We start from the raw sequence: 23,354 nt of genomic DNA, 5'->3' as shown, positions 1-23,354 counted from the left end.
ACTTTGCAAATATGTAATAAAAAGTGGTGAATGAATATTCTCCCCTCCAAAGAGAGGAACTGTACATGAATCCTCTAAGGGTATCAGACATGATACTCTTCTCTTGGGGGACAAAGGAGGCATCATTTGAGGCTGTGATGGGCAAGACTATGGGGACATCAGCGGGAGGACATGGGACTCGTGGGGAAGCTCTACTTGGTCCTTAGTTTTTCCCAGGGGCTCCCTTCCTCCAGGCCCCCGTTGGCAGACACTCCCCACCCCTCCTGTTCCCTACGTCTCCAGGTGGCCGGCTCCAGGAAGGCGCTGCATTGACCTCATTGCCTCATGCACACAGCTCGCCAGGAGAACCATAGCCAGGCCTTGGTTGTACAAGCTTCCAGCATTTGTGAGGGGCAGCAAGATAGCAACAAAAGGTCAAAGGCAACACAATGGAACAATTGATCCACACAATTGATTCTGGAGGGGTTTGAAAGGGAGGAATAGGAGCTGGAGCCATAGAACATTGAGTAGGGCGTTTGCCTTGCACACAACCAACCTGGGTTCGATTCCCAACATCCCTTATGGTCCCCTAAGCACCACCAGGGGTAGTTCCTGAGTGCAGAGCCAGGAGCAACCCCTGAGCATCACTGGGTATGACCCAAAAAGCAAAAAAAAAAAAAAAGGGAGAGATTGGGGGGTCCTTGGAAAGGCAGGTGTGTGTACTGGTAGGAATGTGGTGTTAGAATTAGGTGTATCATTAACAGATTAACAGTATTATAAATCATAGAACTTGAATAGATTAAAAAGAAAAACCCAAAGAATTAAGTGAGGAGATGCTATGTTGGTCAGAAAATGTCTTCAGGTAAAACAACTCTGAAACAAACACACTAACAGAAAGGAAGGAAGGAAGGAAGGAAGGAAGGAAGGAAGGAAGGAAGGAAGGAAGGAAGGAAGGAAGGAAGGAAGGAAGGAAGGAAGGAAGGAAGGAAGGAAGGAAGGAAGGAAGGAAGCACCACAACAAAAACACACAGAAAACTTCAGGAAAACCATCTCTTCTGCCTGTGGATAAAACAAAAGCTTCTAGAAATTGCAAGAAAGAGATCCAGGGTATTCACATTGGGAGTGTTTTTTAATTGATTTTTATTCAATGCCCAAATTCAAGGAAGACTGTGCCGGTCTCTGTTACACACTTGATTTAGTAAAAACCCATCCAGGGGTCTTAGTGCGCTGTCAGGAGTGGGAAGGTTCCAGAAGCCAGCAGAAGGCTCTTCCTGGGGAGCAGGGGACATGTGCGGGCTGACTCATCGAGGGTCTCACTTCTTCTTGAAGACTTGGTGGCACACCTGGTCACCGCACGTCAGCTCCTGCAACAGCAGAAAGCAGGCGGGTGACTGAGAAGTGGGGACTGCCTTCTGCCCGGTCCCTGCCTCCCTGGGGCCATGGCGGGGAGCAGGGGCTGGGAGGGGGGAGCTGGAGTGAGGAGGACACTTCGTCATTCTGGGCCAAGTGCACCTCACAGACCCAATCAGCGGCCGTGCCCTGCAGGTAGCAGTAATTTGATTTTGACACTTGAACAACTATAAAAATGAAACATGCAAAGAAATAACCCTCTTGGGTGGGATTTCTCCTACTCTCGTGATTAAAGCAACATGGCCTAATTTACAAAAGGCTGAGAGGCCGCGGGAGGCGGGGATTAGAGGGGAGAAGGTGAGGGCTGCCCGGCTGTCCCGCCACGCGAAGGGCCTCTGACTTGGAGAACTTGGTGGGGGTCCAGGCGGCCACATGGCGTGGGCTGCTGGTGGGCCCCCCCAGGGCTGCTTGTCAGTGAAGATGTAGTTCTTCATCCGGTTAGCAGGGACCCCCAGGCCTTATCTGCACCTCAGAATCGTCTAAGGGCGATGAGTAAAACTGGAATATGGGGACAACCATATCAAGGCAAGTGACAATGACCCCATGGGTCTCCATCTCGGGCCCTACTGGGGACTGTCCTGCAATTAAAAAAATCCATCATCCGCCCCAGGCAGGTAGGGAGCACGGCCGCCGGTGGAGAGCGTGGTGACTGCCGCCCATTTATCACCAGTTGACAGTGCCTGGGAAACCAGCTCTCGGAGAGGCCAAGCTGGCTCTGCAGCACACTGGGGCGTCCCAAGGCAGGGCAACACAGGCTCCATCGGCACATGGATGGATGCAGGGAGGAAGGATGGCGTGAAAGCCATTCACTCAAAACACAGGGTGAGCCAGTGAGTTGGGGGGTGGGGGTGAAGGCGCAAGTGCACGCACCCACTTCCCCTTGAAATCGGATCCAGGTTGCCTTGAGTATGGGCGAGTGGCAGATTTCACTCCCTCAGCAGCTACCTCGCATTTCAGAGCATCGGCCGTGGTTCCCGCCCCTCTGCTCTAGTTCCAAAGGAACCAAAACTCTTGGGGGGGAGGGGCGGCATCGAGTGGACATACCCGTCATGGAGGACTGGCCTCCCAGGCCTGACCGCTCTGAGCCCCCTTCTTCTTGCAGACTCAAACCCGCCAGTCCCTCCTCCTCTGGGCTTCTCCACTGTCTACCTCAATTTCTTCCTGGCTGGTCTTAAGAAGGTTCCCTGCATTTCTCTTTGGATTTCAGCTTCCTAACTCAGCAGTCTGATCTTTGGTTTTAATTGCCAGTGTTCAGGAAGCCGCCATGTATACTTCTCCCCTAGGTCCCCTGAGCTCGGGGAGTAGGACTGGCCCTTGGAGGGAAGGGGCATTTGTCTTTTTTTTTTTTTTTGCTTTTTGGGCCACACCCAATGATGCTCAGGGGTTACTCCTGGCTCTGCACTCAGGAATTACTCCTGGCGGTGCTTGGGGGACCATATGGGGATACTGGGATTGAGCCCGGGTCAGCCGCATGCAAAGCAAACGCCCTCCACGCTGTGCTATGGCTCCAGCCCCTTGCCTTGGCCTAGAGCTGGGCCAGTGAAGGAATGGAAAGGGTGGACACCGCAGCCCCAGGGTGTGGGGCAAAACCCAGAACTTACCAGGTGCAGCTTGTCCCCCTCGACCCACTGCTTCCAGCCTCGGTTCTCCTTGTCCCCCTTCTGCACACACACGAGGACATTCCCTTCCCAGGTGACCAGCGACTGCAATGACAGAGTTCAGGCAGGTCAAAGGGTAGTCTCCATCAGGACCCAACAAATCTTATTACTTAGCTGGGGTCCAGGCTGCACTGCTGGACCCCCGTTGTCCCCCCACAGGCCTTGACATCAACCTTCTCACACCCTCTCCCCACACCCTCTGCTCTGGCCAGCTCGGCCTCGGGCAGCTGGTTCTGTTGAAACTCTCCTCTTCCGTTCTGCCAGATGGCAGGCAGCATCCCAGCCCACGGGGGGTGGAGATGATAAATTCGACTCTCTAACGATGTAAAATGTCTGGAAGAGAAAAATACTTCCACAGCAACAGACACCTGCCAAACTGACACAGCAAATTGCAACCAATACTGGACAAAGACCCAATTTCCTTCTATGTAAAGGGCTTCCGTGAATCAATAAGAAACAGATCATTACCCTAATTGGAAATTCAACAAAGGACACAAACAGAGGACTTGAAGGAAGGGGAAAAAAAAAACAATAACACCCCAGCAGGTGGCTTTTGAACATCCATAAGAAAAGATATTCAACCCAGGCTGGCTTATTTTTCAGATGCAATTCATCATATGGTCCAAAATCAGAGTGTGTGTGTGTGTGGGGGGGGGGGGGGGGTAGCGGGAGAGGGAGGCAGCAAGGCAGACACCCTCTGATTTGGCTGGCGGCTATAGACGTCAGTGGGAATCTTTTTGCATTACCTTTGAAAATAGAGCATGGTGTCTACTCTTTGCCCCAGAATGCAGCTTCTGGGAGTTCTCCCCGCAGGAAGCACAAGCTGTGAACAGCAACTTGTAGGAAACAAAGGCAGGGAAGGTACCCAACTCCCAGGAGGGGGCACTCCTGAGGCAGCCTGGCCTTCCAGAACCTGCAGGGTAGCGCTTCTCCCAGTCCTGGCCTCTCACCATCCCCCTCACCCTGAGGGGCCCCGAGCTGGTACAAGGATACAGACCACTTACTCAACAGACAGGCCCAGCTGAGCAGGAGAGACCAGAAACCAGTTTGAACCCCAAATATTCCAAGCCCTGTGCACGTACTTGCAAACAAGTCGACCCTGAACCTGAACCTTTCTGTGTCCTCTTGTGCCTTTCCCTGGGACACTGTCCTTTTCCTGCTGGGGGACCAGCCCCGTCCTCTGCTTCTGGTATAATGATGAACTATTATGCAAAGACCCCAGCATTTACTTTTCTCCGTGTCTCGTAAAGCCAGTGGTGATAAACTGACTTGTTCTGAGGGATTGTATTTTGAGGCCACACCTGACAGTACTCAGTGGCTATTCCTGGTTCTGGTTCTGTGCTCAGGAGTAACTCCTGGTGCTGTGTGGAGAACCTTATGAGCTGCTGGGGATTTGAACCAGGGTTGTGACCAAAATAGCCACACGTGAGGAAAAGTGCCTTATGTTTTGTGCTTTCTCTCGGGCCCCATTTTTAATTATTATTATTTTGTTTTTTAATTCACTGTCCTTGCACATTCAGGCCTGTGTTTTGTCACAAATCTGTTTTCTACACATTGTTAAGTTTACCTATTTCTAAAATAATGTTTGACCTTGACCATAGAATACAGTTTATGTACAATTTTATTCCTCCCCATTTTACTCCTCAACACATCCAGCAAAGGGCTGGATGCCTCATAAATTCTGTCAGTGGGAGGCTGGTTAAATGCACTCTTGGGCGCTCCAACCGCCCTGGAGGAGGCGGCGCATCACCCTCACAGACTCAAGTTGGCTCCACGGAGGGTGCTATTCCCTAAAAAAGCTGGCGCTTGGGAGATGGCACTAGTGTATTCAATCCTGATTGGATCCTTTGTAGCACTTATCCCCCCCACACCTTGCCCCCACCAAGGGCACCACCAGGTGTGACCACGGAAACTATCAAGCACTTCTGGGAGAACCCTGGTGGTCTTCTATACTGCAGGGCCCAAGCATTGAACTGGCCCACCTGGCCAGCCCAGAATCACCCAGGCCTCCTGAACCCCTTCCCCACACCCATAAAGAATGAAAAAGCAGGGGCCAGAGTGATAGTACAGTGGGGAGGGTGTTTGTCTTGCACGCAGCCAATCTGGGTTCTATCCCTAGCATCCCATATGGTCCCCGGAGCAACGCCGGGGAGGAATTCCTGAGTGCAGAGCCAGGAGTAACCTCCGAGCATTGGTTGGGTGTGCCCCAAAAATCAAAAAAAAAAAAAAAAGAGAGAGCATTAAAAAGCCAAAAGCAAGAATAAGGACCCCCACACCGAACAAGGGAAGTGTGTCTGTAAATGTTCCATAAATGTTGCAGGATGGGTGTGAGGCCGGCTAGGAAGTTCCTCTTTTTGCCTCTTCAGTGTTACTTTGTTTGTTTGCTTTGGTGTAGGGTCACACTCAGTGGTGCTCAGGGGTTACTCTTGGCTCTGCACTAAGGAATCACTTCTGGCAGGAGATCATCCTGGGTGCCTGGGATTGAACTTCGGGGAACCAGGTGCGAGGCAAGTGCCCTACCTGCTGTACTATTGCTCCCACCCCTCTTAAGTTATTCTTGTGGTTGGGGAGGTGGGTCACACCTAGTTTTTCTCACGGGCTATTTCTGACTGTAAGCTCAGGAGTATTGACCTCTCCAGTGCTCGGGGGATCCGACGTGGTATTAGGGATCAAACCAGAGTCAGCGGCATTGCAAGGCAAACGCCTTACCTCGTGTACTATCTCCAGCCTTGAATTTCTTTTTTAAACCTGCTTGGATCAATTTCCCCCAAATGAATTAAAAATAAAACCCTACATGCTTTCTAAAGGGAGTTTCAATGCCTCCCTGTGGGTCCTTCCAAGGTCCCTGAACGTCTTTGAAAAGCTTAACACACGGTTTGCTCTCCTGGGAGGGAACCATATGGAATCTGGAATATTCTTGTGTTACTGCAACATTGCACTGTTGGTCTGGGACCCTGAGTCTGCTCTCGGATAGATGAGGTGGATTTCTAGCCTCAACTTGGGCCTCCTAACCTTCCCCCACGGGCCCTAGACCCCGACCAAGGAACGGGACAACTTCATCTAAGCACTGAGTCCGAGGTTTTGTGAAGAGTTTGGAGGTAGAACCCCGAGGGGCAACCTTGGCACAGTTTTTTTTCCCTTAAGGAGAGTTGTTGAGCCTGGAAAACTCGGCCAGCCTCCTCGTGCCATGGAAACTTCCAGAGCACATTCAGCACCTGGCCCCAGTGGTGATCCCCCATGGGTGCACATCTGCTCGTTCATGTGGGATGCTGTGGAAGAGAGGGGACGATCCTAAAGGCTCAGAGCAGACCTGGGGAAAGGTACCTGGCTTGAAGGCAGGGGAGGTCGGAGATGGGGATGCGGAGGAGAATCCCCTCAGGGTAGGAAAGAAAGGCTGAGTTGTTTCTGTCATTTTGGTGTTTGTTGTTGTTGTTGTTTGGTGGCTTTTTGTGTGTACGGGGCTTCGGCCACACCTGGCAATGCTCAAGGGTTACTCCTCGTTGCCTTTGCCCAGGGTGCTGTCTCTCCAGCCCCAGGAGCTCTCCCCTGTCAAAGGTGACAGGACGCTGAGCCAGCACCAGCTCTCCCCCAGCCGTGCCTCAGCCGAGGCCAAGCCGTCAGACCGAACTGATTCCATTGGAGCTGCAGAAGCCTGCAAAAATCCAGGCTGCAAAAATCCAATTTCTCTATTGGTTCTGGCATCTGATGACTTGGCCTTTGAGCCCCGCCATTCTGCAAAGCTGTGGAGTACCCCCCCCACACACACACCCCGCAACCTCCTGACCCCCGGAGCCTTTCAGAGCTGCAAGCTTGGGGTGTCCTTTGAGACCGGCTCTGGTGGATGGAAGGTGGGTGTGGAAGCAATTCAAATGTTTCACTCCCCGCTGAGTTTTTTGCCCTGATGATGACTCCGCCCGACTTGAAGGCTGGCATCATCTAGGCGCTGGAACAACTCAGCTGAGAAATACAATGTGTCTGTCCCTCTTGGCTTCAGAGCCAGCAGGTCCCCCTGCTCCTGGGGACAGGAGACAGAGCCCTGGGCTTTGGGGGAGTGTGGAGACCTCGGATGTTGAAAGTGCTCCTGGTGGCCCAGAGAAGACCTTGGGGTGCAGGGCACTCAGTGGGGAGGGGGGTCCTGTCCCCAAGTGGTCCTGGAGGGGCTGGTCTGGTGTTCTGGGGGGGAACCCGAACCCCTGAGGATAGAATTCTCAACCTAAACTCCCTGAGCACGGGCGTCCAGCCGAGGCACTGGAGGGGGTGACCAGGGCACAGAGGCGCTGGGTCCCTGGAACTTTCTCGCTGCCCACCTGGTCTACACTGCCTGAGCCTGGATGTCTAAGCTCAGTGACAAACTGGATTCCTTCCAAGCTTCCCTGGCAATGTCATTCTCTGAGGTTCTTGAATGATGCTAATTTGGGGTGGGGGGATGGAGAGGGGGGGAAGAATCCTTAAATAGGACAGAGATGCCCAGGGTGCCCATTCCTGCTTGCGGGCACCCAGCAGGCATCATCAGATCCGGAACCCCCAAGAGGGGTGCAGTGAACCCAGCTGGAACAGGGAGGATGGGGCGCTGGGCTGTGACATTGTGACACCACCCCGGAGCACCAAACTGCAGACAGGGCCCTATTCTTGCAGCCTCCCCACCAGACCTGCTCCTTCCGCAGTGTGGGCGCCAATACAAGTGTTACATAAACGCTCATTTATGCCTAGACGACACAAACACAACCATGAAACAGTTTTAAATTACAGCAGAAATGGAGATGAAATAGCTGATTACCTCTTGAAAAGAAAAACAAAGTGGCCAGAGAGAAGAAAAAACAAGTAGCTAGCTGAGGCCAGGGGTAGGCTGGGTGCAGCTGGGCACTGCTGTCCCGGAGACTTGCGGCCAGCTCCTCCCCGCCCTCCCTGGCTCCTGACCTTCCCTCCCCTCCCCTGCCTGCACACGACTCCTGTTGGCTCCAAGCTGGCTCCCGCCCCGCTCTGCCTCTCATCTCCCCGCTGCTTCTGAGCCTAGGGCAGACTCCGCTGGGCTCTCACGCCTGAAGTTTCAGGGCTCCCTGGCGGCCCCGTTCCTGATCTCCCCAGCTGGATCTGAGAGCAAGTGAGCGCTGAGGCTCCACCCTGCTCCTCTCCCACTCTCCCTGCAGGGTATTCGCCCGACCCTCCGTCCTAAGGGTCTGCCCAATGCTGGAGCACTTTGAGGCGGGGATGAAGGTGGCAGGGCAAGGTCAGGCGCCAAGAGTACACCATGGGCCCTGGGAAAGGCCTCTTCAAGGCCATCTCATGGACCCCGGAGACGGATGCTGGGCTGACCCCATCACCAGGAACAGACACGGTGGGCCATTAACAGTGACACCAGCCCCAACAGCCTCAAAGGGGGGCTCCCTCCTGCTCGGCCCATAACTGTAAATTTCTTCTAACCTATCTCCCGAACCAGCCCCTCCCAGGGACCCCCAACTTGTGAGTCACGTGGCTTAGTGGGGGGACACGAGTCTGCCCCTTTCCCCAGTCACTCGTCCCTGGATGAACTTCATTTCCTCCCATCAACCCCATCTCTCGAGTAACTGGCCAGAACGTGAGTTCGGTGACAGGACTGGTTCCCTCCGGTGGCACCAGCGAGGCAACGCTTGTGCGCGTGCGTGAGCGCCACAGCCGGCCCGGGTGCGTACCTTCACGTGCCGGTTGTCCAGGCCCTTCGTGTGCTCGTCAAACTCCACGCCCACCGTGAAGTCCAGGTCGTAGTTGCGGAACGTGCTGTTGGTCTTGGTCTTGAAGTTGTCACCCTCCTGATTGATGATCTTTGTCTGAGTCAGGCGCACTGCGATCTTGCGGGTGGCAAAATCAATATCTGTTGGCACAGGGAGTTGTGGAGGTTATGATGTGCGTGGCTAGACTCATTCATTTCTCTAACAAGGCCAAATATGTGGAGCCAGACAGATCATGGCCCGGCCACATTTCTCTACCTAAGTGGGAAACAAGCATTGTCATACACTTGGCCAGTTGGGAGTCTCAGAGCTGCCGAGAAACTGGGGTCTCCAGATATTTCCTAAGGAGGCCTGATGGGAGAGGGTGGGAACAGAAATTTACATGCACACACACACACACAAACACACACACACACACACACACACACACACACACACACACACACCTCCACCCCTTCCAGTTCTTAATTTGACCTATTCAGTTGTTTTTTTTCCTCCTGAGAGTTTAGATCTCATGATGTAGCACTGTAGCACTGTCGTCCCATTGTTCATCGATTTGCTTGAGCGGGCACCTGTAACGTCTCCATTGTGAGACTTGTTGTTACTGTTTTTGGCATATTAAATACGCCACGAGGAGCTTGCCAGGCTCTGTCGTGCGGGCGGGGTACTCTCGGTAGCTTGTCAGGCTCTCCGAGAGGAATGGAGGAATCAAACCCAGGTCGGCGGCGTGCAAGGAAAACACCCTACCTGCTGTGCTATAGCACAGCAAAGTCATGATGTAAAGAAAAAAAGTAATAATAATAACTGGGGTTCTGCAGTTGAGGTCATGGATTCTGATGGGACTTTTGTCAATGTCTCTAGCAGAGTGGGAGGTGAACCTCTACCCTGTCCCTTTGTCACTTCTAACACCAATGATTTGTCCTTGTTCACTACGACCTATTCTCTCATTTCATTGTTCTTTTTCCACGAATGCATGCGATCATCTAAAATTGGTCCTTCTCCCTCAGACTTGTCCTCTTGAATATAACACCCTTCAGTTCCAGCGGTGTGGCACTGAACAAGTTGCCTGACTTTGCCTTTTCTTACAGCTTCATACTATTTCAGTAAATTTTCATTTTTTAAATAAATGGATAGGTTTGGGAGGGGATCTTACTTAATCAGGCTATTCTGCCTCCACCATGGCTCTACTAATTTTTTTTTTAGGAAAGATAAACAATCATTTGCTGTTTGATTATTTTTTTAAAAATCTCAAGCAAGCCAAAGAAGACAGGAGAATCTGAGGAATTCTGCAAATGCCTCAGCAGATTCAATGTCGATCAAGATCTCCCATGTTTTAAATCTACATTTTTGCTTTGTCTTGATATTGGTAAGGATTACCAATATCTTACTCATTTCTTAGAGAATATTAGCGAGGGGAAGGGAGCAGTCTCTTTCCCCAGAGAGTTTTATTTCCTGAGCTTTGCATTTCCAATCTGGAGCAAAGTTATTCACTGACCCGGGGTTGTGTGCCAACCATCACCCACATTAAACAGCCCTGTACCAGGAAACGATCTAGAAACAGAGGAAACTTCTGCAAACATCATTACACTCGGCCTCTGATTGCGTCAGTGTGGTGTCTCATTGGCCCCTTGGCTGTGAATTTGCCAGATTCATAGGCCACAGATTGACCTATGAATTTGCCAGATACTTCTGGAAGCCAGTGTAAAATTTTTGTTTCCTTGGCAAGGCTTGCCCCATGACCACTCCTGCTGCTCTCCACACACCCGAGACAGTCCCTCGACGTCCAGGAGTCAAACTTCAGGACCTCCATGGATGCTACAGGTTCAGAACTGAGGCGAGGAGACGGGACACGAAAAGCAAAAAGCAAAAAGGATCTGCAGGATGAAGCGAAGGGCGGGGGAACTGCATCGAAATGATGGAGGAAGCCTGGGCACCACAGGGGAAGGCAGAAGCCAGTGTTTATCTTCACGCCACAGAGGAGAAACTGAGGCTCTGAGAAATAAGTGGAAAATAAATAGCTCGGAGCTACCCAGTAGGCGAACGCTCCTGCGCTTCCATTCTCTTTCTCCTTCCTCACCAATGGTCCCCTCACTAAAAAGACGGCTTGCCCTCCTGCTTGCCCGGTCAGGTCCATCACAGCTCCAAAGGCCTGAGGCTGAGATCAGCGAGTCTGAGCCGGCTGCCTCCTTGCAAGCCAATCCTTCCGACCAGGCCTGGGGGGGGGTGGGGATCCTATTAGGGTCTCCATGCAAATAGAGCTGCTTCTTGGGATTGAAAAATGGCTCAGCTCCCTGGCCACCCTTCAGTGTTTGCACAAATCAGTTAATCATGTCACCTCTGCTCTACTGGGGGCAGGGGGGAGGGGGCGCCAATCGCATTGGTGGTAGAGGTGATGGCTCCAATAGCAGGAAGAGGTGGCGCCACACACACACACACACACACACACACACACACACACACACACGTACTCTCACATTAGAACAACAATTTCTCCTTGGACTTTGCAGAGGAAGTGATGTTCCTGATAGAGGATTTGAATACCAGGGATATCAAGGATGCTTTCGCCTGCTTTCCTGGATCGAAGGTATCGCGGAGCCTGATTTATGGCAGGTGAAATGAATTTCCATCTGAGAGGAAAAGGTCCAGAGGCAAGCTATTTCTGAATAATATATATGGCGTGTGGCTGCTACAGAAGGAAAAAGTGCACACACACACAGCGCGGGGGGGGACTTTATTAAAGCATACTTTTCATAAGTGCATTTTGAACAATGCAAGTCATAAAATTGAAATATGAGCGTGCTAGTCTACATTAAAAGGCTTTGTAATGTGCTGGGGTGGGGGGGTGTGGGGGGTGGCAGGAAGTGGGAAAGTTGCAGGCTAAAAGGGCAGGCGCCCCTGGTAAGTGAAAGAGCAGAGACATGGGATTCATCGCAGGGAACCCGAGACCCCTCACAGCGCAGCTTCCAGGGGCTTCCAACCTGGACTCCCTAATTCTCAGACCCTTAACACGCTTAGGCTTAGGCGATAGTGAGAAACAGAGAGAAAAGGGCAAATCGCTCTTCCCCCTCCCCCCACCGACGCCATTCCCTCCCACAGCTAACAGTCAGAGAGGGAGACCCGCCCCCGCCCCTCCTCCCTCCTTCCCGGCTACAAAGCTCTGCAGACTTGTCCTGGCTGGGGACCCTGGGATGTTTCCCTCCACCCCTTCACCAGCTGGCCACCCCTCGGCCCCCACCCTGCAGCCTTCACTGGCTGAGCCCCCTACAGTCTAGTACCCACCATGGGCATGCAGCCAGTAGCGGTGCTACCAGCAGGTGCCAGGGAAGAGCCAGAGGAAGGGGCCGGGGGACAGGCGGGAGCTTGTCCACCTCCCAAACTTTCCCCATTCGAAAGTCCTGTTGGATGGTGGCCAGCTGGGAGACGTCCCCGGTCGGTGTGTGCCCACCGCGGTCCCGGCTGGCTTACCCCCACCCCCTTCCTGGCCCTTTGCCTCCCTCCCTCCCCTCTCATTCTTGTGTGCCCAGTGGGCAACTCTCCAGGAAAAGCCCCGACTCTGGACAATGCCACCTGAGCCCCCAGAACGCTGAGTGGAAAGAACTGGGCAGGAGACGCGGGAGCACAGGGACCCCGTGGGAGCAACGCCGGTTCCCAGCCTCAGGGGACCCCTGGAAAGTCCCTCCTTTTTCCAGGCTGCAGCCCCCTCCTCCTATACAACGGAGAGCTGTGCCCCCGGCTTCCTCCTCGAGGACGCCCTGAGTCTGCCCCTTTCACCAAGTCGCCTACTTTGATCCTGTCCTGGGATGTGTCTCGATTCCTGGCAGCAAAACAGGCCAAAGTGAATCCTCAGTGCCGCGGCCCCATCTGGACGCACTCGCCGCCTTGTCTCCGTCCCTGCGGCCCTGGGCTCACAGAGAGTGAGGGCTAAGCCCTTAGACCAACCACATTTGCTCTCTCCCCAGAGCATCTCCAAGCCCTGATGGCCTCATCTCGCCCGCACGCCGACCCTGTCCTCCCCTCCCAGCTCGGGGAGCACGGCCATCAGCCCCCCAGCCCTTCATGTGTCACCTGCAGAGCCAGCCGCCTCCCCGCCCTGCCTGCCAAGCTGCCCTCCTCACGCTGGAGCCCGGGACAGCCTTCCAGAGCGGAGAGAAGCTGGAGCGGGTCCCCCCGACCCTCCCTCTTGTTCCCCACATCCCAACCCACCAGCGCTTTTTGTTTCTACACTGGCGTTGTGGCTTTGCCCGTGCTGTCCCCGTGCCCGGAGAGGTGTCATGTCACATGTCACGCAGCCCCGGCTCCTGCCCACTCAGCCCTCTCCACCCAAAAACCCCTCTTCCTGTTCTTGACAGCTTCGTGACTTCCCGAATCACCTTCCGGTCTCGACTCCCTCCCTCCGCCTGCTCTCCCTCTTGGACATCCCCCAGTTGATACCTAGAGTCCCTCCTGGAGTGCTGGATGGGGGTCCCTGAATGATGGGAACGGGGTTCTCAGCAATGCAGGCAACCAGGGAATGCTTCCTGGTGGTGGCGTAAGTGCCGGCTACCTTGGACCTCTCACAGTGCCCCAGTCTGGAGGGCTGTTCCCGATACCACCACAGGTAGTATTTTTGTAGGGAACTTGTGCATTTGAATTGAGATTAAAAATAGATCTTTGGAGACAATGGGCCATTCCATGTTGGGGGAGGTCCAGACAAATACAATCTAGGAGCTGGAGCTAACACCGAGGCATTGTTAGCGCTCCGGGCACCTTTCACCCGACTCCCTGACTTCCTCGATTAAACTTGCCCCTGGGGACTGAATTTCCCAGGCTCACCCCTGCCTCGTTCCCACTCACTCACGGGCATCCCTGGGGGCTGCTCTCTCTGCCCAGGGCAGTGGCAAGCAACTCCCAAAGCCTCTGCTGGTTGTGCACCCCCCACCCCCCTCACCCCCGCCACCCTCCCCACCTCCCGTGGCCCAGTTGTCTGCAGGGCCTTGATGGCCTCTGTCCTCTAGAGGCAGTTCCTGTCCCTGCAGGATCCCGCACCCATCCCTGAGTCCTAGGGCGCGCCCCTCCTGCCACACAGCTGCTTCTGCTCCTGTCCTCTGCCCTCTCTCCCGGCTGCCCTCACTCCTCCTCCTTCCTCCCCCAGCCCACCTGGAAGCCCTGGGGACTCCCTCAGTGACCAGCTGCTCAAGCCCACACCCGCCTCGCTGCTCTGCTTCCTGTGATGCTGCTTCCCTGGACCGAGCCCCGGAGCCACGCCACGTCCCGTCTGATTGTACCCTCCCACCCAACACCCACAGACTCAGCAGGACTTTGACTCCTCCCCCCACCCCGTCCCCAGAGAGTGGGGGTCCTTGCAGCCGCCTGGCAGTGGACCTCACCTCCCTGCCAACAGGGCAGAATGGAAGCTGCAGGAGGTGGCCTCTGAGCCCCGCTCACAGAGGAGCGGTCACTCAGCTGCTCCTTGGGTGCAGCCCGCTCCCAGGCTGACAGGCCAGTGAGGGCTTGGCGATACCCCCGGGCAGGGTGGCACCAACAATTAACCCGGTGGGGAAGCCTTGGATTCCCTCGGCCACAGCCAGTTCCTGAGGCTGTCTGAGAGGCCTGGGGGGAGTATGAGGGTCCCCCAAGCAGGGGCAGTTAAGAACGTTGCTCCCAGCCTCTCCCTGTGGGTGATTGATTCGTCACCTGTGTCAGGCCAGGGAGGTATTTGTCCCACCTCAGGGCTCAGCCTGGCTCATCACATGTGTGGGAGAAATCCAGGGCTCCAACTTCCGGTGGGGTGTGAGGGTTGGTCTGCGTCTTGGCCCCCCACTCCACATGCCTCTCAGTCAGGGCCCTCTGCCTGCCCACAGGCTGTCCCTGAAATACCCTCCTTTCCCCTTCTCCCCTGGTCCAGAAAAGATCGGGGAAATCCCCCCCACCCCGCACCCCTGCCCTGACACACCAGGGGAGGCAGGGACACTGACCTTCGACCCTTCGGGCGCGCCCCAAACCCTGGCTACTCTGTACCCCTCTGCTGAGTCAGGTGGGAGGGCTGAGCAGGGGTGAGTCACGGCTGGGGACAGAGCCAGTAACTCAGCTGGAATCTCTCCTGGTACAGGCCCCTGCACCCAGGCCACCCAGGGAGCCTCCTACCAGTGCCAGGGAGTCAAGAGAGACTGGAAGGGCGCTTGCTGGCGGTGTGAGCACACGAGGGATTCGCAGAGAGGGTCGTGGAGGTTGAAATGCCAACCCTCGCAGGAGGGCAAGGAGGGCACGCCTCACAGATTTGTCAGGGTGGAGAAGGTGCCCGCCTTGCAGGGCAAGGGTGAGGAAACACACATACGCCCGGCAGCTTTTTACGGGATACTGGAACGGTGACCCCCACTTCCGTGGCGACACTGAGCCCCAAGCCCCGTCTCAATCCCAGCCTTGGGGTCCCTGTGCAGGGCGGGGATCAGTGTCAGTCTCGGTGGTGAAAGGAGAGTGAACAGAAGCAACTCCTGCACCCACCCCCTGCACTGGGGACTCTGAGAACTGGGGTGGGGGGATCAGCAGCTGGGGAAATGGAGGCACCCAGCACCCCCTCATGCTGGGTTTCCCTGGTCCTGCCCTGGATCCGGTGAGTGTGAACCTGCCCCGTCTATACTGCAGAATCTCCGGCTTGACAGTTGGGATCAAGGTGATCCCTGACGTCAGGGTGCCGGGACCGGTGGGCTGAGGGGCTGAGGGACACTGGGGAGCATGACAGACAGTCAAGGCTCACAGCTATGGCTCCATTCGGGAGCACCTGCCCACAAGGGGGGTGGCAGCGAGAGAGCAGAGAGATGCTGATTTCAGAAAGAGGTTTTGGGCGAGACAGAGGGCAATGCACTCGGCTCCTCTGCTCCCCCAAAGGTTAAAGGGGTGCAGGCAGGAATACTTCAGCAAAAAGCTCCTAAAGAAGGAGCTTCAGAGCATGCCCTGCAGAGCCCCAGCTGAAGGGATTCTGGATTTCACACCTAAAATCAGCACAGGCCCGTTGGCTACAGAACCAATGGAAGATGCCCCATTGCTTCCTGTCGCTGTCCCCCAAATGGGCCTGCTACAGTGGACTCCCTCGAGCATCCCCACTCAACGGCATGGGCAGAGCAGGCCGGGCTGTGATGGCCACCCTCCCTAGGCAGAGGGGCAAGTCAGTTCTGATGTCTCTGTGGGTCTGGGTCAACAGTGCCGGCCGCTGCTATGGGCCCTGGCTCAGCACTGAGCTGCTGCTCGAAGGTCCAGCAGTGCCCACCTGGGTACTCCTGTCTTCCCCCCACCTTTAAGCTTTAAGGCTGGGGAGGGTGAGAGCAGTCTGGACAGGCAGCCAGAGCTCCTTGCTAAGGGCCAGGCCCGAGACAACTGCAGGCAAACAGGAGTCCCTCTGCCAGCGCCTCCCCTCTGCTGGGACACAAGGGTGCAGGCTCCAGGGCTGAGGTCTGCATCTCCTGCCAGCCCCACAAGACAGCCCTCCTCTCGGTGAGGATGATCACCTCTCTCTCTCTCACACACACACACACACACACGCACGCACGCACACACACACGCACGCACGCACGCACACACACATGCGCACACACACATGCACCCACACACATGCACACACATGCGCACACACACATGCACCCACACACATGCACACACATGCGCGCATGCACACACACACACACCACACGCACGCACGCACACATACACCCTTTAGTCTAGACTCAGAAGTTTAGACTCAGAAGTCGCCTAAGCTGTGAGTTGGTTGATCTCCAGGATACACGTTTCTCCAGGTGGTGAGTTACTGTCCTATTCCTCTCCTGCTGCTCCACCACCACAGAAGAGCAATGCAGGGGGCAGGGGTCCTTTGTGGAAAGATCCAGCCTAACCTGCCTAACCTGATCTGTGACAGGGAGGATCTCCAGCCTCTGTACCCCAAATGCACCTGGGTGTGGATGCATAGCCTCCAACCAAATAGCTAAGTCACCTGTGGGGTTAGCACTTTGTTAAAAACGTTCTAGATGTAACTTCCAGCATGCAGATGAAGAAACGGAGCCTTCAGGAACTTGCCTGATGCTGCACAGCTCCTCTGCAGAGCTCCTCAGAGCTGCTGTTATCCCAGAGGTTCCCACCCTCTTCCCCGGGGCCCCCCGTGCTCTCACCAAGAGCCTTCATGTAGCCCTCGAAGTTCTCGTTGCTCTCCATCTCCCAGGTTCCATTCTGGTCCTTGGACATTGTGGCGGTCTCTCGGTGAAGGCGGGTGTGCGGTAGACAGCTGGGAAGCAGGCTGCAGGAAGAAGGTGTTGGAACACTCCTTTTATAGCCTGGCTGACCAGCTTTACAGCCTCATCGGAGATAACAGTGTCAAAGGTCCGAAGCACAGCTCAGAGGAACTTTCTTTTCCTTTGCAAAGTTCAGCCCTGGGCTCCAGGCAATCCAGAGCTCCAGGACCAGAAGGGGCCCGGCGTGGGTGTCCCGAGTCCCTGCACCAGACCTGCAGAACCTCACTTTGGGCCGCCCTTAGCTCCACACCAGACATCCCTTGCTGCGTTTGAGGAAAACACCTTGGTGTCCAACCCCTGCTCTCCCCACGAGCTCCCAGCCTCGAATCAGGAGCTGGCCAGATGGTAGAGCCAGACTTAGGGCCTGCCTGGTGAAATGCAAAGATGGGAATCCACCTCTGGGGGAGCTGGGGTGACTCCCTGGCTCGTCCAGCGTGCTCGATCTTACTAGTGTTCTTAGGGAGGCTCTGCCCTCTCCATTTCGCAGAGAGAAATGTTCAAGGTCAAATCCCGTGCTGGCAAGAGGCTGAGCGAGATTCACCGGGACCGTCTGGCTCCAAAGTCCTCCCCCTGTTGGTGTGCTAAGGTCAACTTGAAAAGTGTGTTGGAGGCTGACTCTGGAGCCTGTCTCTCCTGACCCCTAGGGAAGCACCCCAAGGGCCTCTGGGCAACAAACAGGGTTTGAACAGAAAAGCAAGTTTTGGAGTCTGAGTCGGCTCAAAGCAGGACTGCTGGGGCAGGGGTGGGCAGCAGGGGGCGCCAGCGGGCACCACGGAGCGCCATGATATTGCTTCACCATTCCATCCAGTCCATAGCAAGCTGAGGCCCTCTTCAAGGCTGAGGTCTCGAGTGGCATTTGGATGAGGACTCTGCCAGTGGGCAGAGTCCCGATCTGACTCAGGGTTGTGGGAGATGAGGCCTGAGTCAGGTCGCCTGGCACCCCAGAGACTAGCAGTGTGGGCTGAGATAAGCCGACCAACACCACCCCAGCAAAGCAAGTCTAGTTTGGGTGAAGATACTGTCAGACTCTGGTGCTGTGAAACCTGGACAAAGAGCTCTACCTGGGAGTGGTCTGGGGGACAGAGAACAGCGCGTTCTTCTTCTTCTTTTTTTTTTTTAAATTTTATTGAGTCACCGTGAGATAGTTACAAGCTTTCATGTTTGGGTCATAATCATACAATGATCAAACTCCCATCCCTCCACCAGTGCACATTCCCCACCACCGATATCCCGGGTATACCCCTCCTTTCCCACCCTCCCCCTGCCTCCATGGCAGACAATATTCCCCATACGCTCTCTCTACTGTTGGGCATTATGGCTTGCAACACAGACACTGAGAGTTCATCATGTTTGGTCCATTATCTACTTTCGGCACACAACTCCCAGCCCGACTGATTCCTCCAGCTATTTTTTTCTTAGTGATCCCTTCTCTATTCCATCTACCTTCTCCCCTCCACTCATGAAGCAGGCCTCCAGCTATGGGGAAATCCCCCTGGCCCTTGTATCTACTGTCCTTGGGTGTCAGCCTCATGTGATGTTATTCTATACTCCACAAATGAATGCAGTCCTTCTATGTCTGTCTCTCTCTTTCTGACTCATTTCACTTAGCTTGATACTCTCCATGTCTATCCATTTATAAGCAAATTTCATGACTTCATCTCTCCTAACAGCTGTATAGTATTCCATTGTGTAGATGTACCAAAGTTTCTTGAACCAGTCATCTGTTTTAGGGCACTTGGGTTGTTTCCACCCAAATATCCATATATATGGCCACTTAATCTTTGAGCAAGAAATGTGAAATGGAATAAGGAAAGCCTCTTCAACAAGTGATGCTGGGAAAACTGGATAGCTACCAAAAAAAAAATGAACTGTGACCTCTGTCTAATGCCAGGCACTAAAGTCAAATCAAAGTGGATTAAAGACCTCAATATCAGACATAAATCTATAAAGTACATAGAGGAAAATGTAGGCAGAACTCTCCATGACATTGAAGCTAAAAGCATCTTTAAGGACGAAACAGCACTGACCATGCAAGTGGAAGCAAACATAAACAAATGGGACTACATCAAACTAGGAAGCTTCTGCACTTCAAAAGAAACAGTGACCAAAATACAGAAAGAGCCCACAGAATGGGAAAGAATATTTACCCAATACCCATCTGATAAGGGATTAATATCCAGGATATACAAGACACTAGTAGAATTGTGTAAGAAAAAAACCTCCAACCCCATCAAAAAATGGGGAGAAGAAATGAACAGAAGTTTCCTCAAAAAAGAAATACAAATGGCCAAAAGGCACATGAAAAAATGCTCACATCACCAGTCATCAGGGAGATACAAATCAAAATGGCGCGTTCTTTATCTCGCCCCATATACAGGAGTCAGGAAGGCGCAAAGTCAAAAACTGTCCAGCTAGTGGGGGTCAAAAGGCCAAAGTGGGCTGAAAAGGAGAAGGGAGCAAAGAACAGCGTAGTAGAGGCTGCAGCTGGGCTCAGAGGAGACCTGGGCTTCGGGCTTTGAGGTCCACCGGGGCGTTGATTGTCTGGGCGCTCAGCGCCAGGGGGAGGGGGATGGGGTACTCCATGCTCAGATTCAAGGGCTCCACACAAATAGGTCCTCCCTATGAGCAAGGAACAAAAAGCCATTCTGTTAGGACCTGGGGCCAAGAATGGAGTTACTAATTACAACAAATCAGACTTGAGCTTTAATGGGATGGTCTTCACCTTCTTGTTATGGGTTTTTTTTTTTTTCTGTGGCACACCTGGTGATGCTCAGGGTTACTGCTGGATCTTAACTCAGGAATTACTCCTGGGGGCACCTCGGAGACCATATAGGTCGCTGGGGATCAAAATCAGGTCAATTCTGTGCATGCAAGTGCCTTACCCATTGTATTATCGCTTTGACCCCATGGTCTTCACCTTCCACAAGACAGGAAGTCAAAATTGAGGTATTTCATAGAGCCCAAATGCAGATTACACAGTAAGGGCGTGAGACAAAGTCGGCCAAAGGCAACAGGGAAGTTTGTGTGTTTTTCCTGGGATCGGTGTGAGTTCCAGAAGCGTTCTGCTTCCCTCTAACTGGTGGCAACTTGAATTTACCCTGCCTGCTAGTCAATATGTCAAGATATGTAAAGGCCTGAGCTTATCATACATTTAGATCACAGGAGAGGAATAAATGTGAAACAGTCCATCAGGACACGCCTCAGGTCACGTTATCCAGAGTTCCTTGTGATAAAGCCATATCAAATGTAACCCCCAAATTGTAAAACATACATGAAAATAATCTGCCATAAAACTAGCATCAGCAGAAACAAATTATCAGATTAGACTTCAAAGAGCTTTGAATAATAAAGTGATCAGGTACAAACTATGTGAAAGAAATTTTTCTGCATATAAGTAGGTAAAAGGGTAAAATGACTTTTAATAAGCTTTAAAGAGAACTGTAGCTACAAAAATACAGTCATGAAGAGTAAAACAACAATATATTAAATAACAGATTAAACATAGGTAATGAGAGAACTAGTAAACCAGGAATCAGAGTTGGGGAGTTATCTAGAATGTATGTATGTAACACAGAATAAGGTGCTGGAAATGTAGAATACCAAAATAAAAATCTAAAATCTCCCAGAGAAAATAAAGCAACTGTGTAGGTTGCCTGTAAAGAAATAATACAATAATCAAATTGATAACAGAAAGGAACAACTTATAATGATGATGATGGTTACAATACTATTGAATGACAAATCTAACCCAAGTCAACTTCATCCAGCTGTGAGTTTGCTGACTGGAGGAGTTGAGATTAGAGCAAGCATGTGGTCATGAGTTTAAACCCCCAGCAACTCACATGTGCTGAACACGGTAATAGAAGCTCTGCTGTCTGTGCCATCAGTGAAGAAAATATCAACAAAATATTCCCCACACCTTTCTTTGGAGCATCATCATCTGCCATATTTCAACTACATCATCACACCTTGCTTTAAAGTAATAGTGACGTTTTTCTCATAGCGGTCACACCCCACTTGCTTTGTTTTGTTTTGCTTTTGTACAAAATCTGTGATGAGTTTTCAGTGACATGCAGCATCTTTGCAAGTGGCAGTGGAGGTCCCATTTCATAAGTCCGGTCCCACGGTCCATTGACTCTTCATTTGTTCATGAATCACTTACCTGGAAGTTCTTCATATTTCCTCAGTTACCCCGGTGACTCCACTGTAATCTCTTTCCCACTAGCCTCCACTCGCCTTTGGATTCACAGAACACGAGTTTCTTTACAGAATTCTTTGTGGAATCCCTTGGGTGATGCTCAAGCCCGGGAAACTCATCAGCAACCTTTCCAGCTTACACAATGTGATGCTCCCTGCAGGGCACCCCATTAAGCGGACAGGTGGGTTCCCCTAGAAGCTGGCACCTGAGACTCATTTCTCTTCTGAGGACCAGCACAGCCATGCTTCCTGGGAACTTACCTGCTTTCCTGGAGGGCGTCGGGTGGGCCTTGTTCCTTGCCTGGAGCCCTGAAGTTAAAAGTGGTCTTTCCGGCCCAGGCCTGCTGGCTTCTGCCTTCCCGTCTCAGGACTAGAGTGTGTTTCCTCACAGGAAATGTGACAACTGTGTGCTTCCCCAGCTTCTGGGCCGGCCCTTCCCTCCGGTTGAGCAATGCCCTGTGGCCTGCATGTTCAGGCACATTGGATGTGCCGCTCATGGAGCCGGGACACGCCACCAACTTTGGCTTCATCCAGGAGTTCCTGCCACCAGCAGGCAGCTCAGGCCTGACTAGTTTTGATGCAACTTGTAGCCCTTTGTTTCTGCTCCCATGAATCTTGGGAGGAGAACAGAAGGCCACAGACCCTAATCCCTCCCAGGCCTACATAGCTCTGTGATCCTCCACACCCAAGATGGGGCCCATCTGTCATCCTTCAGACCTCTCCACTCTCTAAACCAGTGGCCAGGATCTGGTACGGGTTACCCAAGACCACTTCTTCCCACGGAGACTGTCCCCGGCTCCCCGAAAAGAATTTCATGGGTTGCCCTTAACAATTCTACCCAGTGGAATCTGCTTCCGATGATCTTGCCTTCAGTTGGATCTAAGGAATGCAGTCTGGGCATCATCTAGAAGATCCAGATGAGACCACTACCTCACAAATATCTTTAGTCAGGCTATTTCAATACTTGTCACTTCGACATGGGGAACCAGGGTTAAAGTGACCCTGTGACTTTCAGAGAAACTTAGCTTTACCTGCAGAAATGAGCTGTCCTGGATTTCAGGCTGACTCCAGAAATGGTCTTTTGTCACAGAAGTGTACCTTAAGGCTACGCACGTGCATCTAGAAGCAAGGCTCGATCCTAGCATCATCCCCTCTGCCCTCCCTTTTTCATGGGCCGGGCCCCTTGGCATAGAATGTAAGTCTCTGTTCCCACTTGCTTGGGTGTGTTACTAAAACTGGTCTTCTCCTGCTCATTTGTCTAATTGTTTCATTTATTTTTGTCCTTGGGGGTTTTAGGATCATACCTAGCTGTGTTCAGGGCTAACTCCTGGCTCTGTGCTCAGGGATCACTCTTGGCAGTGCTCAGGGGACCCTATGCATTGCTGAAGCTCAGACTAAGTTAGACTGTGTGCAATACAAGAGTCTTGCCCGATGAATTATCTCTTTGGCCCTCATCTCTCTATTAACTTGTCCAGCCTCAGGAGCCAGGAGTGTTGGGGCTCAACTAGACTGTTAGGATGAGACCGTGGAGACTGACCCACAAACGGGCAGGAGCATAGGGACCCATGAAAATGGGTGAGCTATGACTCGTGTGTCCAGACGGTTTAGATAGAGCTGAACATCTTTTTCTTTAATCTGCCGTCAGTAAATAGCCTAAATCTTAGTATAATAAGGGAGTCAGTCTTCCTCTTCCCACAGATGCCAGACCCAGCTTGTTATGCAAACAAGCTTGATATGCAAACCCCAGGTGCTTGTGGCACCTGTAGGATCTCAGTTTTGCATTTCTTTCCAGAAGTTGAAACTAACTGACTTGGGGACATAATGAAACAATGTATACCTCAATGCCTCAGTGTTCTTCCTGTAACTTTATTGATGAGGTCACTGTATTGAGCCCTTTAGAGGTGTGTACGGTAGGATGGTAATAAAAGGAGATCTCAGAATGCTCTACCTTTGTCACAGGATCTGAGCGAATCTGGGCCCTCCGTGAACAATAATTTGTCTCGCGTTCCTTGTCTCGGCGTCTCTGACCGAATGAATATTCATACAACACAGGAGTATCTATTTCAGCAAAGTTCCCGGATGAGGCAGAATCCACTTAGTCATTATCTTTCTCCCTGAAATGAGAGGTGAGTTCTTGTTTTATTTACCCT

The 23,354-nt window shown here is 52.7% G+C and overlaps 1 protein-coding gene across 1 annotated transcript; it reads right to left on the bottom strand.

The window, feature by feature from the left end:
- Window positions 1-1,212: 1,212 nt before the first annotated feature.
- Window positions 1,213-23,272, bottom strand: RBP2 (retinol binding protein 2). The gene is made up of 5 exons (XM_004602940.2): window positions 23,153-23,272; window positions 16,888-17,012; window positions 8,717-8,895; window positions 2,991-3,092; window positions 1,213-1,343 (listed from the first exon to the last, which is right to left on the bottom strand). Exons 2-5 carry the CDS (start codon window positions 16,958-16,960, stop codon window positions 1,293-1,295), a joined length of 405 nt encoding a protein of 134 aa, XP_004602997.1. The 5' UTR covers window positions 16,961-17,012; window positions 23,153-23,272; the 3' UTR covers window positions 1,213-1,292.
- Between the last annotated feature and the right edge of the window lie 82 nt (window positions 23,273-23,354).

This window comes from Sorex araneus, chromosome 2, assembly GCF_027595985.1.
Source record: "Sorex araneus isolate mSorAra2 chromosome 2, mSorAra2.pri, whole genome shotgun sequence".
In the NCBI taxonomy this organism is placed as follows: domain Eukaryota; kingdom Metazoa; phylum Chordata; class Mammalia; order Eulipotyphla; family Soricidae; genus Sorex; species Sorex araneus.
Note: the sequence above shows the minus strand (reverse complement) of the source record. Positions and strands in the feature narration are given on the sequence as shown.

Coding starts and splice junctions, on each gene's coding strand:
- RBP2 (XM_004602940.2), bottom strand. CDS start 16,960: ATGTCCAAGGACCAGAATGGAACCTGGGAGATGGAGAGCAACGAGAAC. Junction 8,896..16,887: donor GGGCTACATGAAGGCTCTTG/GTGAGAGCACGG, acceptor CTGTGCCAACAG/ATATTGATTTTGCCACCCGC. Junction 1,344..2,990: donor AGGGGGACAAGCTGCACCTG/GTAAGTTCTGGG, acceptor CTGCTGTTGCAG/GAGCTGACGTGCGGTGACCA.